The sequence below is a fragment of the Strix uralensis genome, chromosome 4, assembly GCF_047716275.1.
Source record: "Strix uralensis isolate ZFMK-TIS-50842 chromosome 4, bStrUra1, whole genome shotgun sequence".
Lineage (NCBI taxonomy): Eukaryota > Metazoa > Chordata > Aves > Strigiformes > Strigidae > Strix > Strix uralensis.
This window is the reverse complement of record NC_133975.1, coordinates 50,722,748-50,740,705: the sequence shown is the minus strand read 5'-3', so window position 1 is coordinate 50,740,705 and position 17,958 is coordinate 50,722,748. Positions and strand designations below refer to the sequence as shown.

General features: G+C 43.4%; 1 protein-coding gene across 2 annotated transcripts in view; it reads right to left on the bottom strand.

Moving 5' to 3' along the window:
* TNKS (tankyrase) overlaps window positions 1-13,912 on the bottom strand; it is a 152,628-nt gene extending 138,716 nt beyond the window's left edge. For both annotated transcript variants that reach the window (XR_012628741.1, XM_074866696.1), the window contains exons 1-2: window positions 13,400-13,912; window positions 2,772-2,996 (exon numbers count right to left, since the gene is read on the bottom strand). Coding sequence is in view for 1 of the 2 variants with exons in the window: in XM_074866696.1 (XP_074722797.1) it covers window positions 2,772-2,996; window positions 13,400-13,901 (727 nt within the window). In the remaining variant the exon portion in view is untranslated. The remainder of the gene's footprint in view (window positions 1-2,771; window positions 2,997-13,399) is intronic.
* Between the last annotated feature and the right edge of the window lie 4,046 nt (window positions 13,913-17,958).

Here is a 17,958-nt window from a genome sequence, read left to right as displayed (position 1 = left end):
GAGGCTAGATGACTAACTCCTACACAGTCTATTGCTTTTCAGACAGATATCTAAGTTCAGCAATAAATTCTAGGTTATGCCAGGATTTCCAGAGACTGTTCTTCAATTAATGCTTTTTAAAAATCATGCCTTGATTGTTTAAAAAAGGAACACTCTAAGAATGTGATTTTTTTTTTTAACAGGCCAATTTCTTCCATCATATGTGCTGCGTCACATAAAAAAAGTTAAGGTGTAAATAGCAGTACTGTACAACATATTCCAGAAAGCTATTCAAGTATTCCTAGTCAGAATTCGTGCCCTAAGCAACCCCTGTTCCATTATCCCTGTGTATAATGTGTTCCTTCAAAAGACTTTGAGAGAAAAGCTGAAGACCTTAATATGAAACTTATACATAAAACCATTTAAAAGAAACAGGAACTTGCCAAAGACAGCAAAACATGCTTGCCCACTAGATATAAATTGCAAACAAACTCACTGCAAACAAGAAAGAATAGACTCCTTTGTCTACACCCATGTCCTAGCAGTTTTATGGGATCAACTAAATCCCAAAGAAGCATCATACTACGGTACATATTAAATCTAGTGACTGGTGACACTGCCTTCAGTAATAACTCTCACATTGACAGATCAATATCTGACAAGTATGACATATGTGGTGGATATCCATACCTAAACTGAGCACAACAACATCATGCTTACTTGTTTAAAAGAAAATAAAATAATTTTTCTAAAAATTCCCAGACTCCAGTCTGCCTGCAAGTAGGTTTGTAAGGAGAACTGCATCTGGTCCTGCAGTCCTGCTTGGTGCTTCCAAGGAACAAGACAACTGCAGAGGACAGAAGAGCAGCTTTCAGATTTGATTGGTACCATGTGCTGAATATTTTATATATATGGATCATCACCTCAGTCTAACATCTAACATTTGGAGTTACCAATCTAATCTATGCATGGAACACAGAATGAATTTCTGTGTAATACAAGCCATAAATTTGATTCTGTACTTCCTTTCACCAAGCCCATAACGTCTTGCTGAATTAGAGTATACCTTTAAAGGTATCATAAATTTAGTTAATTATGGAAATTAGATCTAAATAATCTCAAATTACTGCCAGCATTGTACATCAAAAGTGATGTACCACATAATCTGCCACCTTGATCTGACCCGCCTAGTCTCCTCCAAAGAGAGTCTTTAGACAAACCACTCAAAGTGACACTACCCATGCTGCCCCCCCCAAATCCTAAAATCTTCTGTTGCAACCATCTTTCATCCTATCACCTATGAACACAAAGGTGTGCTGTTGCACCCCGTCCTGCTTTATAACAAGGTTTTAAAAGACTGAGCAACACAAATCTTTTCCAAAGCAAACAAATCCCGTCCTCCTTTACAGGTCACTTTTCTTCTCAGCCTCTTACTGTCAACCTTCCCCCATTTAATTTGTATTTTCAGTCAGCAGTTCCCAAAGTCAGGCAGACTCCAGCACTGAACAGACCAATGTAAGTACTATCTTTAAGTCACATACAAAACTCCAGTTACTGACTGGTATTAAGCTTACTTTTCCATTCACCATTGTCACAACAGACTGTTATTGGGACCTACTATATCAATGGATCTCCTCCCGCAGTACTGACACATAAATAACTATACTCAGTAACTTCTGTAGAATATTCTCCATATGTTTTACTTTGCACACAGAGATGAAAGTAATGAAGTCCATCACATCCTTTGTAAAAAGAAGAAATAGACTAAAAAATTGTATTTTGGTGCTTCTTCCAATTTTCTTTCCCTCAATTTTTGGTGTTTTTTTAAGTAATGACATAAGTATTGCAATAAAGCCAATGCAAGAACTTGTCCTATAAGTTCTTCAGCTTTCTCTGCAACGATTTTATGTAGTAAGTCTTTAAGCAAGTAGACATTATCTGAAATTCTGAAAATTGTTATCTGGATAACATACAGAACAAATCTTATGTTCATAATCTTAACTGCAATTCCTAAAAATCAAGCTTTCCTTTCCACATTTGATAAAAAACACAATGTTGAGCAGACCATTTATTCAAGTTAGAAGATGTGAGAAGAACCAGAATTGATAAATAAGTTCAAGGAACTAATCCAAGTGTAAAACCTAAAAATAAAAATAGAAGTTCCCATTTAGAGAAAAAGTAATACTAAGTACACTGAGAAAAACCATAAAAGTTAAAGACATCCTGACTGAAAAGCTCTTTATATGCTCTAGACACATTTAAAATGATTAAAGTGTTCCATTTTATTTGAAATTGCTTTGGCTCCAGGCTACAGCACACACACTGAAGATATATAACCACTGTGAACAATGGTGTCCTGTAACTTGTATCGGAAAGCTCCAAAGGACTAATGGGATGTTTCCCCATACTGTATAGAATGAAAGGTTAACCATCTTTCTAACCACTAAGACAACATATAGAGCAGCCCAAAAAGCAAAAACTTTACTTAGTAAAACTAGTTTTCTTGAGAGCGACCAAGACAAACTTCCATATTCAGGTTTTGAATACTGTCATTTAACAGATAAGGAGACTTTACCCAACCTCACCAGGTTTTTCAGATGCAAGTTCAAAGTTTGTATTATGCACCATGAAAAACCTAGTCTTAAATGACTATCACTATACCTACCTGCTAGTTTAAGAAAAGTTAGCTTTTTAAGGACAAGCAGTATCTTTCATCTCAAGTCCAGCTAACAATTACAACTGCACAAAACATGTATCTGGTAAAGCTTCAATATAAGCAGCGAGACACTTACCAATACACACATCTATCTTCCCCTTGATAGCAGCCTCATGCAAAGGAGTGTAGTTCCAATTGTCTCTAGCATTTGGGTCTGCCCCTTGACACAGTAGCAGACTAACCACTTCAGCATGACCAAAAGAGCAGGCGTTGTGAAGGGGTATCAGCCCTCCATCGTCACGAGCATGAACATTGGCTCCTGTCTGTAGCAAGTGCTCTACAACATCCTTCCTTCCAAAACCTGTAAGAGAACATATTTCTGATCATTTGTCTGTAAAATAACATGATTTAATATTTAAAACTGTTCACTCTTAGTCCAGTGTACAAACATCAAACAATATTATTCATGTCCCTCTTCTACTTTTTGGTTCATTTCACTATAAAGTGAGACTATATTCACCTGCTGAAACAACAGCTGGAAGATCACTGACACTCATGACAGGTGAACAGTGCTGTATTATAATTAGCCAGGCTGGCTGCCACTATCTCATGAAGTTGTTCTACAATAGGCTTGTGTTTCTTTTTCAAGATTTGGATGGATTTTAAAAATTTAGTATAATCTGTACGTACCTAAATGAGCATCTTACTATCTCTTGATATAGGTCTTCATCTTGGAGAAGACCTCATATTAATAAACACTGAAGGCCACTGTCAGTGCTCAAGCAGAACAACCTTATCTCAACCTTAGCTCATCTACATTCTTGCTCTTTGACAGTCTGACTACCTCCAACTGACAGACTAAGAAGTTACAGATAAGTAGAACCAAGACCTCAGCTGGGAAATAATGCCTCAGGAAGGTCTCAGCCTAGGAATGCAACCTCTGTTGTGGCCAGGGAAAACATCACCATAAAGCCAACACCATTAAACTAATACACTTCAAAGTCCTGCATCAGCATGCCAGGCCCTGACACCTTTAGCTTGTTGTCCATGATAAGCCTGAAAAGGTTCTAGTGCCAAAATGCGCTTCCTCTTGCCCCAAATGCCTTAGAACAGCAGTCTCTAAACTCTTTTGATTGCACACTCCTATCAATAAAAAAAATTTGAGCATGCACCCCCAATATATATTTACAAATCATATACATGCACTACTGCACTATTATGTAATTATAAACATACACAAAAATAGAAATTTTAAAAGGCTGAGATAAAGATGAAATAAACACTGTTTTTAAATGTTGATTATATTTATTAACACTACAAAATGTATTTTCTCCCTGAACCCCAATGAAATATTTTGCACGCTCCACTTTGGAGACCACTGCCTTAAGAGGACAGGAACAAATATAAGGCTCAAGAGGGACAGTTTGAACTAAAACACAAGTGTTCATTTTTGTACTAGATTCTATCTCAAAGGTCAGATTGCATTTCTTATAAACTCCAGGGCTAAAAGCAGCATCACTGGAGATTTTAAAACACTGTCACTTTAAGAGTTATTGTGTCTTCTGGTAGTCATGGATTACCAACCAGCTTAAGTATGAAGAATTCCACATATATGAACTAAGTTTATTAAACAACTGAATTAAAAGCTGCAGCAAGTGAATTTTCATCACGGTGCTGCTAACTGGCAGCTTAATAGATTGTATTAACTCCACAGCTCAAAAATATAACTAAAGACATAGTACTTCCCTTCTAGAAGACAAATAAAAAGCTCAAGGGAAGCAACAAAGAAGCTGCCAATTCTCCCTGGGTGACCTAACTCAGCTGTAGCAAAATGCTGCTGAAACAGTGACAGAAATGGTTCTCAAAAGTCAGCACCCTCTGTGGCAGGCCACACCTCATGCATGAAGGCTTCTTAAGTCGGAACGTTTAACCCCAAAGGTGCAGTCCCGGGATGAGGACCTCCATTTCAATGCATTAAGCCCCCTTTTTGCCAGAGTAGTGCACTTGTTATAGCTGTGCAGACTTCTGGTGCAGAATTAACATGCTTTTCCCCCCAGTCCATACAGTGAGATCTCTAAGCCAGATCTAGCAGCTTTGCATCCACACTAGCTTATCCAGTTAAGGCTAATGTTATAACTCGACATGCAGCTTTCAGTCAAGCTGCAGGCTAGCTATTCCGCAGGAATTTAGTGTCATCTTAGTGAAGCCCAGAGTCCTTCAACACCCTTTCGAAGGACAGAAGTTTTCTAGAAGCTAATGCTATGGTTAAGGCAGGAAAGGCCAAACCAAAAAGCCCCTTTACGGGGGCTCACCGTGGTTTGACAGTTTTGATGACAGTTTGGCAGTATCTTTATTTCTGCTGAAAGAAGTATTCTACAAGACACAAGTAAGCAGGTGGAAGAACAGTCTGGGGATGACATCATGGATACGCTCACACGGATGCTCACATCTAGTAGAGACTGTACCAGTTCACACCTTGGTTAATCCTGTATGGTAACGTAGCTCAAAGGCTCCAGTTAACAAGTACAGCCTGGTTACTTTTGGATAGCTGTAAGGATTCCCCCATCCCCACAGTACAGGGCCCTCAGCTGCTTGTAGCACAGATGCTGGACTGCTACAAATTACAAGTTTGCAACAGTGAACAGATACCAAAGCGGGTTCTCTCTTTAATACATGGGGCTAAACAGCGGTTCAGCAGCTGCTCCACAAGCTGCTGAGCCATACCAGCTGCAGGGAGGGGCCCACAACCAGACTGGCACCCCACTCGGCAATCCAATTTTAGTCCATCACTGCAGATGAGTCAAAGATTTCTGGTACATTATATACCGATACTTCACATTAGAAATTACACTACAGAAATGGAAGTGCGTGAATCAAAACTGGTATTATTGAAAGTGATACTTATTTATGACGACAGAACTGCTACCAGAAGACACATTCTTCTTAACTGAACTGGCAGCAAGGCCACTGCTACTGTAAATCACTGCAGCTTCTAGCATGAAAACTGATTTTGTTTTGGTTGTTTTCTGTTATAAAACAGTCAAGGAACATCACCTGTAAGTCTTCAAATAGAAAATGACTGCTTAACTGAGCACAACAGCAAACAAAGGGTATCTGGTCCCATAGCAAAGCTAACAAGCCTGAGGCATAAATACAAATAAGAGAGCCCTCAAGGTTCCCACATTTATATTGTTCATTTGACTGGCAAAGGAAAATTGAGCAAGACAAGAATTAGAAAAGGATACTTTCAACTACACAGTAAATCAACAGATTTTATTAGTCTTTAGTTTTTATACACAGAACTACTAAAAACAACGCTGAAACTGCATGAGTGTTTGCTTTACATGTACTTCTTGTCTCTCTACAAAAACAACCTGATCGTGCCTGAAGAGCCAGATTCCTTTTCAAATTGTTCAGTGTTGTGATTTTTCAGGACTGCACACATAATTCTTCAAGGTATTGCTGGACATGGGGTCATTGATAAAGGTATCTTTAGAAATGCCAGCAATAAACACTTTACAGTTTTTAGTAAATTAGCTCTTCTGTACAGTCCTCAAAAAGCACAGTAAAGGTCACTGTGATTTTATCCCACCAGACCACCAGTCTTCCAGAGAAAAAGTAACTAATTAGGGGAATAGCTTCCCCCACCACCACAGGCAAACCTGTAAGAACTTGAATTGACAAAGTGCCAGAAAGTCTTTAAAATGACGTCATGACCCAATCTGACAAAGCAGTTGTAATTACTGAAACTCCTGCAGTGTCAGGGTCACCTTTTGTAGAAAACAACAGACACATGCTAAGCCATTTGAGACAGAGGAAGCACATACAATTTAGTTTAAACTGAAGAAACTGATGTGATGTCACGTAAGATGACTTTAAAAATCCTGTTCTTGTGTATTTTCAGTGCAGCTTTAATTTACAAAGTCTAAAGAAGAGTTCCTGAGAAAGGGCCTGTTATCAAAGATCCCAAAAGACAATCAAATAGAAGGTTCCTACAGAAAACATCCAAACCCAGGGTAGCTGTGGAGGAGAGTCACATTTAAAGGCCCAGCACGCAAGCTTGTTTTGATAAGATTCACCTGCCAGCTTCCAAAGCACATTCATGGCAGGGTCTCTTATTAGCTTGGGCTATTTCGCATAGGTAAAACGCACAAGCTTTGCTCTCATTTTAGCTTCTTTACACAATTTACAAGTTTCACGCAAGTCGCAGTACCTCAGAAAACATACTGTCCAGGAGAGAAACGAAGTGGTAATCCCATTATAAAAAGGCAGTAGCAAGAGAACATCTGAAATTTAAGGGTGAAACACTCATGAGTTGAAACCAAAGAAAAGGCAAAAATTCCATGACTAACAGGCTCTGCATTTCTCCAGACATCTCTCAGAAATAACTTAAGAGTAAGGCTTGGTGAAAGCCAGGAGATGGACATATCTATGATAGCTTTACATAAATAAAGAGACAGGCAGACAATTCAGAGAAAACACCACTTAACTAGTTCTTTACCAATGCTGTATCTTGCCTTTTTCCAATTTATACCTGCCACTTTAGACTGAAAGTGAGAAGAAAAGGCCTTAGGTAGTAAACTGGCAGCTTGAAAATTAAGCTAAATAACTTTTAAATGCCATCAGACAAGAGAGCACACAGACACACCACCAAATGCTTACTACTACTGCCAAGACCACCTGTCCTACTCCCCCTTCACATCCTGCTACCAGTCCATAAGCTTGTCCTGTCCCATCTCTTCTTACATCATTGAACCTAAGGAACAAGAGGCAACACAGTGAGCAGGTTGACTGACTGACGAGAGAAGCAATGCAAGGAAAGCAACAGGAGCATCAGTTGGTATCTCTGTTACATGCTCCAGATAGGGCTTCCATGTTACATCTTCGTTCAGTTAGTCACAAGCTTTCACATGGTAACAGTTTAGATACTTAATTACTAATACTCCCAGAAGCCACAAAATTCACAGCCCAATTTCAAGACTCATTTTCAGAACGTTTGGTGAAAAAACATCCAAATATATGGACTTCCCACTAGAATTGGAAGAATGCTTTCCCCAGTGAGTACATCAAGTAGTCAGTTTGATCAGTTTAAGTACAGCTATACTGTTTCACCTGCTGCCCAATTAATGTCACTTAATCACAACATAGCATGAGCTCCTCCAAACGCCAATTCCAACCTCTGCAAAGCTGCTGTTATGTGCAGGGTTTAACTTATCACATGGAAAACTTCTAACTCTCACTACGTCTTTTTCCTTGTCTTTTCACCTGCTTGCTCTTAAGAACACATTGACTCCAAAAGGATTTAAATTTTACAAAAGTGTATAATTACGGGTTAAGCACACCTGCAGGTATTATTGTGATCTTAGGCAAAGCAGGAAATATGCTCTTATTAAATGTAATCCCACTTGTTAGAGCACTAAACATACCTCATATGAGAATACAAGCCCTTGAAGTGGAGAAGCACACATCTTAGAGACATGCAACCCTTTGAGAATGGTCTTAAACTGTAAGCAAAGGCTGGAAGAAGTTCCAGCTAAGTCATTGTACATCTCTGCTTCAGTAGTGCACATTCTGGGACCAGATTTTTCCCCAAGACAGGTCTTCCAAAAGCCACCAGCACTTCTCTCACTTCACTAGGCAGAACACAATTAAACTGAATGATTTCACTAAGTAAACTGAAGAGCCTTCAAGCTGAGAAAAAGGGGCACCTGATTCAGTATCACTGAAGGTCTGAGATTTTGCATTTACATCCTCCTGTAAATTCCTTCAAATGATTTTAAATGGGAAGGAGATACAATACATTGCACAAGGTATTGCAAGACTATTCAGGAGAACAAGTTACCAGTCACAAAGAAGGCAAGCTGCAACTTCCTAGGAAGTAATACACTTGTGACACTAACAGAGTTCATATACTACCAGTGCTACAAAAACATGAAAGAAAGAATTCCAAAGTTAAGGCAAATAATTTATCATCTTTTTACATGAAAATGTCTGCATTTTGCAGGCTCTGAGCCTATAAGGCTGCCAGGATGTTTCCTATTTGACTACACAGTCTGCACTCTTCATTCTATCCATAAGAATCCAGCTGAAAAATGTTATTACCACTGCTTTAAGTTGCACAAGGCAGAATTAATCAGTGACTCAGCTTTACAAACAACTGTTTGAGGGAGGTCAGACATCTCCTCTATGGCAAGGATATATCAGACAACTGCAATAAGATGGGTCAGAGTAGTTTAAGAATGGTATCTCAAGCAAGGCTTTCCAGGGCAATTTAAGATAACTTGTTGTACACTGCACCACAGGTGGAGTGGTCAAGTCAGGTGTCTCTGCACAGAGTGGAGTGTGTAATAAGTTACCAACTACTTCTTCCCATTCCCTGTCTCTCAAGGAACACTCAGTAGCTCGTTATATTAGTTCTGCCTGCTCAGTTGTGTATCTCACATGTTGAAGCAGCTTGGCATTTTTATGATTAACAGCTTGGTAGCTGGAAAATCAACTTGACCAGTTCTCCTAAAATCTGACCACTATTTTCCAACTCAAGTGAGATCCCTTTGCCTTCAGGATTAAAGTTGTGTACTGCAGAAATTTTCCAAATAACAGTTATATATGTTAGCCTTCATAAAAAGATTTGACTTCCAAAACCTAGTTATTACTAGTGATATCAAAAGCATGCTTATAGAAAACTACTTTCCCCAAACAGCTTTTTGCCATTACTATAGACCCAAGCAGAAAGAAAACAAAGAATATCACTGATGCTCTAACAAGTCACCTTAAATCAGGTTTCTCCAAGCCCGAATTTGGGCTGATACCACCAAGAGCACTTCACCTTGTGATCCCAACTCCACACCTCTCACATACACACAGAACAACCAACTCATTTGGTTATGCTGGTTAAAAAGGTATTTTGTCAACTATGTGACATGATCACCACCAAATGCAGGATTATCAAGCCAGTTTAAAAGAACAGACAGCCCAGGTATAACAAAATCCTTCAACTAGTGAGGGGCATATAATACAGTAAAGGTGTTAATAATGTGGTGAAATCAACAATGACAGTTAAGATCTTTCTCAAGGAAAAGAGGTAACACATCTTTAGATTAAAGAAGGAGTGCTGTGGAAAGGCAAGGGAGCGGAATAGTTTATCTCATTCAATGCAGTTTGGAGAACCATTAAGCAGAACACAGGATATTCCCATGAAGGGGGTAGAAAATACAAGGGGAAGCAAGTTATTTCTAATACACATTAACAGTCCAATTATCTAGTGAACTCCTTACCACAGGATGAGCTTCTACTAACATGTAGAAACTGGGTCTTGCTCAAATAGTTGCTGAGCTAGAAACTGCAGGAAGAGTACTCAGACAAGTATCATATGAAGAGGGCAAGTGTGTAACTCTTCCCTAGACATCTGCTTTTGGCCACCAATACAGGTAAGACCTTGAGCTAAACATATCTTTGTTCATGCCTAGCACAGCTGCTTTTGAATTTTTTTTTTAGTTATAAGCAAGCTAGTTTTCATCAAAAAAACTGAATGCAAAAGCTATGAATACATTAATACCTCCACTTAATTTCTTTTTTGTATTTTAAAGTCTTTAGAATTTGCTTCTTACTCTGATTCTTGGGTACTGCTGGACAATATCTGACAGCTGCACTGGTACCAGAGACCCAAATATCCTGCAATCCACACTGCAGTTGAGACACTACTGAGTTTTCCTCTTTCCAAGCATGTGTACCTCTACAGAAGAATCTCTCAAACCACTTGCAAAGGAAGAGCTGAACACCACACATCCTGAAAGACATTCAGAATTTCCAGAGAGGCTCTACCTAGTAGAACAGTCCAGTCAGAGGATGAAAGGAAAAATGACCCTTTGTTCAACCTCTTCCTCCTTGCAAGAGAGGTCTCTACCACCCCAATATGGACTCAATATTAATTTCTGCCTTACTAGTAGCTAACCAAAGCAGGTCAGATTTATTCACCGTAGTAGCTAACATTTCAACACAGAGTCGAAGAACTAATTCCCCTTCATTCAGATCAATTGACAATTCAGGTATGCCAGAGAAAGAAAATCGGAGTAACACTGTTACTTCAACTTGATGTGCCTGTGCACATTTTATCTGGAAGTGGATAATGGACAGATGACTCCAACTTCTAGAAAGATTTAAATCTGTCCTCAGCTTTTTAAATAATTGATTACAGAGATTTCAGTTCTCACCTTATCCCCAGCTTATGCATGTGCTAAGGATTCTGAATGCTCTCAGAAGTCACCCCTCTTATCTTCCTTCTGCCATGAGAAAGGAAATAAAGCTGATTTTGAAACTATAAACCTCACAAAGCTTCAGGAAACCTGAACTTAGTGCTTTTTACAAGAAACCAGAACTAGGGAAATTGTCCTTCCCTATTACAGTAAAAGTAACTTAACTGTCTGGCATTGCTGCCAAAAAGGACATCTGAGAAAACCAGACTGAGCTAGGGAGAAGTCCAGTACCAAGGAACAAAAAAAAAAAAAAAAAAACCCCGAACACAGCTACCCCCGAAATTGGGAAATGAAGAAGAAATTAGAATTACCACAAATCACAAGATCAGAAGTGGAACTCTCTCTTGTTATTTAAGAGTTTAGCTTCAAGAGGTTTGAAAGAAGCAGTTTAAAACATTGTATATTGCACTCTCCAACTCCTGTTCCCCTAGTGAAGGCCATACAATTCACACTTCAGGTAGGGCTCATAAAACACAAGCTGTTACCCATAACACAGCTTCATATACACAGCAGACTCCTATGCTCATAAGCAAACAAGTTTTATTTCTCCTTTTGTCCACAAAGGAGAAGGGAGGTCAAATCAACACACTGCATCACTGTCAGATATGTACTGCCTAAGATCAGTGGTATTCAAACAACATGCTTACAGGACTTTCTAAAATACAGGACTCCAAGATCTCTGTAATAAGAAATCTGCCTAATGCTATTACATGTCAAATCCATTTGGACCAGACATACTGCAGTAATTTGAGATAAAATATGGATGGTAGCTAAGGAGAGTCTTTAAATCTAGAAAAACAGATACAGGAATCTGTTAGGTATGAGAACTTCATCTGCTGTTTTCCTCATGTTGCAAGGAAGCACTTGCCATTGCTTTTAGAGTAACATCTTACTGACACCATCAACTTTCACGGCCTTATCCCCTTAAGTAAGTTTTGTCCATTTTTTCTATAATCAAAGTAGAAGTTACCACTGCAGCTTCAGCACTACAATTTGTACTAGCACTGAAGTTACAACTTGAGATCTCAAAGTTTAAGGGGAAGCAGCAAGGTCTAAAGTCTGAATCCAAAACAAACAGAGCAGACTCAAGATAAGCCTTCCGAAACATTAAAAACGTCATGTGCACACGTGCAGTTATACCAGCATTATGTTCCAGGGCTCACTAATATTAAGTCTATCTCCATATCCCAGAAGTTCACTGTGTTTTACATGCCACTTGTATAAGGTCATGCCTTACTAGTAGAGCTCAGGGATCAGAGAATGAAAAAGAAACTGCTCGGGACCAAAAGTTCCCTTAGGGGCATCGTGAAATGCCACTTATACTTTGAAACTGAAAACAAATCCATACAATCTCAGAGTCTCATCTGATGCATAAATTGAACACCACTATTCAGAGTTCCAGGCAACACTGTGCCATAAAACGTTCATTTTTATTATCCATTTTAACATAGTGCTTTAGGGCCCTATGCCAGGGTTTAAATACTGACCATTCAATACAGTCTTGTTAACTATCTTAATTCCTGTGTACTAGTGCACCATTTAAAGTTCAGAAAAGATCTATGCCCCTTACTACATAAGGTCCAGCCCCGTAACACTGTGGCACACATCAGAAAGCCCTCAGCCTGACCACAGACCTAGCAACTGTGCTGATGATTTAAAACATCTTCCTCATTTTACTTGTATCATGAACTTCAAGTGCCCTGTGCCCCCACTGAAGACCATGCCCTGTACAAAATGTTCTCTTTATGGACTACACTAACCTATAGTAGCTACACTTGCTAGAGATAAATGTTTACTTCCAGTGAACATAAACTCTCGCACCTCACTGTTAACTGCTTTTATGACATTATTTCTGATCACAATGACATCTCTTTTCTGCATTGTAAGGCATATTCTCTCCTGGACACGTCTGCTACTTCTATCAAGTTCCGTTGTTCCACTTCACCTCTTTCCGCAGCCCGCTCAGACCACAAGAGACACAGAGATCAATCAGCAGTTATGCCCACATAAAAGAAAAAAAGTTACAAAGTACAAGGCATCAACTTTGATTCCTCTCAAGTCTACATTGCGTCACAGGGGTCGCTGACTTTCTAGAGCTACTACAACACACATGAAACCCTTAACTTCAAGCCAACTCTGTCCTGAAGTCCAGTTTCTCGCTTCCTAAGCAAACGTGCGCAAGTTTGCAGCAGTCTGTGCGTCAGAGAGAAACGTCCATACTTTTAGAGATCAGTCTCCCTTACACCTCCAGTATCTCCTCTCCCACTTGTTTCATCCATTTTACGAGGAGGAGGAAAAAAAAAGAAGATTTAACAGCCGTCTCCTCCCCTCGGCTTAGGCTTGAGCTCTCCCGACCCACCGAGAAGCTGGAAGTCCACTCCCCGAAGCCAGGGAGACTACTCCTGGAGAGCCAGGCCGGGAGCTGCACCCTCTCTGGCCCGACGCACTCGCTGTCACTGCCCGCGCCGGCAACGGGAGGCCGGCCCAGCCCCTCCCCGGTCCCGGTACCCACCGGCGGCGAAGTGGAGCGGCGTGGACTTGCGGCCCGCCATGTCCTTGGCGTTCACGTTGCTCGTGTCCACCAGGCGCTTCACGCGCGTCACGTCCCCATTGCGGCAGGCCTCCAGCAGCTCGCGGAAGGCCCCACTCGCCGCGCCCGGGCCCGCCGCCTCGGGACTCTCCGCCGCCGGGCTCGACGCGACCGACGACGATGCAGACGAGGAGGAAGACGAGGAGGAACTGCTGGAGCTGCTGCCCGAGCCCAGCGGCGGGCCCGGGGCGGCGGCGCCCGCACCCTCCGAGCACTCCGGGGCCGGAGGCCGCTCCGCGTCGGGGGGAGCTTCGCCTTCGGGGCCGGCCAGGCTGTGGCGCTGCGCGGCGGGGGCGAGGTCGGCCGGTGCCAGGCTGGGGCTGCGCGGCGGCGAGGTGGCGGCCGGCGGCGAGGCCGGCCCGGGCGGTGGCGGCGGGTGATGGTGATGGTGGTGCTGGGAGCGACGCGGCGGCGGAGCCGCCATCTTCGCCTTCCTCCGCCCCCCCGCCACCCCCCTCTCGGCTCCCGTCACTGCGGCAACGGCGGTAGCCCCCGCCCACACTTCCGCCCGCACCCGGCCAATCCCAACGCGCGGCGCCCGGACGTGACGCCTCCGGCGCGGCGGGGCGGGGCGGGGCGGGGCGGGTGGGGGCCGCGGCCTCACCGAGACCCGCCCCACGGCGGGGCGGTGGCTCGCGCCTGCCCCCTGGGGGCCGCCGCGGGACGGGGCGGGGCCCTGGGCGGGGCCCTGGGCGGGGCCGGCCCTGCCCGGGAACCGAATCCCCGCCGCGGCTACCGGTGCCGGGCCGGCCGGGCCCCGGGTAAGAGCCCGTCCCGGCCCCGTTCCCCTCCGGAGCCCGCCGGTGCCGCTGCGGGAGGCGGGGCAGCCCGCCTCGGCCTCGGCGCCCGGCTTGGCAGCAATGGTCGCGCCCGAGGCGGATGAGTTACCGGGCCTGGCAAGCCAGCGCTTGGCCGGATGCTCCCCACCTCCGCCCCCCGGCAAGCGAGCCGAGCAGCTGCGTGGTTTCGTTTCGGTCCAAAGCTAGAAAATGATAGAGCGAGGCTGGCGGGAGAGCAAGCTGATGCAGGAGCCTAAAGGAAGTCCGGCAGTTCTTTGAAAGTTTATTAGCTAAGGCGAAAGGCCATTTTTCACTCATTTCAGGGAGGAAAGCAGCTTTGACGTTGAGCCTGTTCTCCAGAGCAAGGCAGTCACTCAAAAGCCACCTACAGCAAATGGCAGAGAGAGGCAGGAGGGGAACGGCTCCGTCTGCATCGGAAATAACAAAGTGCGGAGGGATGGAACGGGAAGCTGGGGGCAGCAAGGGCAGCACCGTCGGCTGTCAGTGCTGAGGGTAAGAAAGAGAAATCCGAGGATGTCAGGGACCAAAACGGCCCCGTAAGGCCCTCTGTGGAATGAGCAGATCTGAACTGCACGGGAATAAGCAGAAGCATTTAAGTAAGGATTTTGTTCTGGATTTGCAAAGCAGCAGGAAGATGAGACCAAAGTGCTTCTGGCTTACTGGTACCTAGGGAGGATATAAACACCAATTACGGATAAACCATTTAAGTCATAAAGCCCAAATAAGTGTCACCAAGAGGTCTACAGTTCACTTAACTTTAATCTGTGAGCACAAAGGAGATTCCATCGACAGGAAAAATAACAGCAACATTTTCAGGAGAATTCCCAGTACACTAGGTACTAGGGCTCCCAGTGCTGGTGGGGCAGCAGCCACAGGTCAGAGAACAGGGAGAGCGATAAGGAATTCCCATTAAAGGAAGTGAATATGGTTAATGCCAGCCAGCCTCATCCTGGCAAACAGATCTGCTTTAGTTGTTTGGTAGGGAAAGGGCTTTGGGAAGTGTTTGCATAGCACCATGTGACATGCTGAAGAAGCGCTGACCAGGACTAACGCTGGGAGCACAGAAAATCGGAAAACAGGAATTCAGAAGTTAGGCTCTGGTCTAGTGCTACTAAGTACCTTTCTGCCAGTGATGGGGAGGTAGGCATGAAGTCAGTCCCCATGACTGCTGGAGCAGTAAATGAAGATTCACTTCAATGTACCCAGCTCAGTTCTTGTTCATGACATGACTCTGAAGCCATGGACCTTGATCCAGCACCAAGGGAGCTTGGCAAGAGTTCCCTGACACCTGAATCTAGATAGCTGCTGCTTTGCAGCCTTCTTTCAATTCAAAACTCCAAAAAGAACTTTGCAAGATAATTACAACATCCCCTTTGTCAGGCCCAAGCTTTGCAAACATTTAAGAGGCCAGAACACCAGTATGCACTTGTTCAGCTCACCATTGGCTTCCTGCAGTCTATATTTCACCAGCCAGTTGCTTTTGTGTCATCAGTAGCAAACAAATCACATTCCTTTACCCCTCTCTGTATTTCGCATAAACCAAGGTTACAGACAGCATCACTTTTATGAAATGTATTGGCACACAAATACTTGTTCTACTTTGTGAAAGATTTTAAAATATACAAATAATATTTTTTAAGATTTGGGATTTGTGGTGGCCTTAAAATTCATTGTTAGTTGTAGGATTGAGTAAGAAATGCTACACTCTAGGTCAGTCTTTCCTGAAAGTCCTGTGGAGAAGGACTTGGTACTGGTGGATGAAAAACTCGACATGAGCCAGCAATGTGCACTCACAGACCAGAAAGCCGGTCCTGTCCTGGGCTGCATAAAATGAAGTGTGGCCAGCAGGTCAAGGGAGAGGATTCTCCCTCTCTACTCTGCTCTCATGAGACCCCACTTGCAGTGCTGTGTCCAGCTCTGGGGTCCTCAGTACAAGATGGACATGGACCTGTTGGAGCAGGTCCAGAGGAGGGCCACAATAATGATGAGGGGACTGGAACACCTCTCCCATGAAGAAAGGCTGAGAGAACTGAGGTTGTTCAGCCTGGAGAAGAGAAGGCTCCAAGGAAACCTTATTGAGGCCTTTCAATATAAAAAGGGGTCTTATAAGAAAGATGGAGAGAGACTTTTCACCAGGGCCTGTAGTGACAGGACAAGGGACAATGGTTTTATACTGAAAGAAGGTAGGTTTAGATTGAATACAAGGAAGAATTTTTTACAACGTGGGTGGTGAGACACTGGAATATGTTGCCCAGTGAAGTTGTGGATGCCCCATCATCAGAAGTGTTCAAGGTCAGGTTGGATGGGGCTTTGAACAACCTGGTCTCGTTGAAAATGCCCCTGCCCATGGCAGGTGAATGGGACTGGATGATCTTTAAAGGTTCCTTCCAACCCAAACCTTTCTGTGATTCAATGAATGCTGTGCCTGGGAAGGAACAAGTAAAGGGATTAGGATTCACAGTATGAGACCTGTCCATGGGAAAGTGGGACCTGGCCCCGCATTTCACAGGGTACGATGCCAAGCAGTTCTGGGGATGCACCTCCTCTGTAGACCTCCTCCACCAGGTGGGGGTCCCTATCTCATTGCAGCCACCAATTTCCCCAAGCCTCCACCTTTCTGCCCCAAGCCTCCACCTTCCTAGTCCACATGTACAGCAGCACTGCTCCCCTCCAGAGAGATTAGGCAAGCAGCAGTGCTGTCCACCCCCGTCCAAAGCATGTCCAGGATCCCTTCAAGTACTGCCATCATCATTTGTATATGGCTTGGTGTGCCTTGGGGTAGATTCATATAATTCCTGCAGAAACAGTGGGCAAAACAGTGTGGGGAATGCAGTTCTGGGCAGAAATTCCTCATCCTTACAGGATTTCTACTTAAGGTCAAGGAGGAACATGGGGAGGATCTTTGAGAGCATTCAATCAACCCATTGCTTGTTCTGTGGCCAGCCTCTGAGCCCTTGAAAACAGGGCTTCTTCAATTGCTGCCGAAGTGGGAACCAGGGGTTTTTACCATCTGAGCTGTGTGTCTGGTGGTGTGGAGGGCAAGCACTCCCCCGAGGGGATGCCAGCCTCGCTCGGTGCTGGTGCCAGAGCCCATGAGCTTTGCAGTGGCCCACAGTGCTCCCCTCATCCACTTGCCGCAGCGTCTTAATGCTTCTGTTCAGCTGATTTAGGTTCACGTCCTGTCACAAGTGACTGATTACATTTGCACCCCTTGTCCCTCAAAGCCCAGAGTCAGGCTCTAAAATAGCTCAGTATCTTTTACCTGACCCAGGAGAGAGGTGTTTTAGATAGAAATCTTATTAATGATGCAGGTGCAGGGCTTGGTAAAGTGGAGGCACCTCAGACTTCAGCTGAATAATTAAATCCCATCAATAGGACTTTCCAGGGCCACTATTTAAAATTAATAACTCCAAATGCAATTCTGGCATATAATGGAATCTACTAAAATGGGATTTTTTTTTTTTTTTTTTTAAACCAAAATGCTTTATAGCATTGCTGGCAATTTCACAGCCACCTGCCTTTAAGCCCCAGTTGATGACAGCTAGGAGAGAGACTTGGGGTGGTTTCTGAGTATTTTTAAGCTCCAACACATAGGAAATGGCTCCCAAACCAGCATCCAGCATGCTGGTGGTCATGTTTAATGGACTTCTAGTGTGCTAACATGTAAATCAAGAGGAAGTG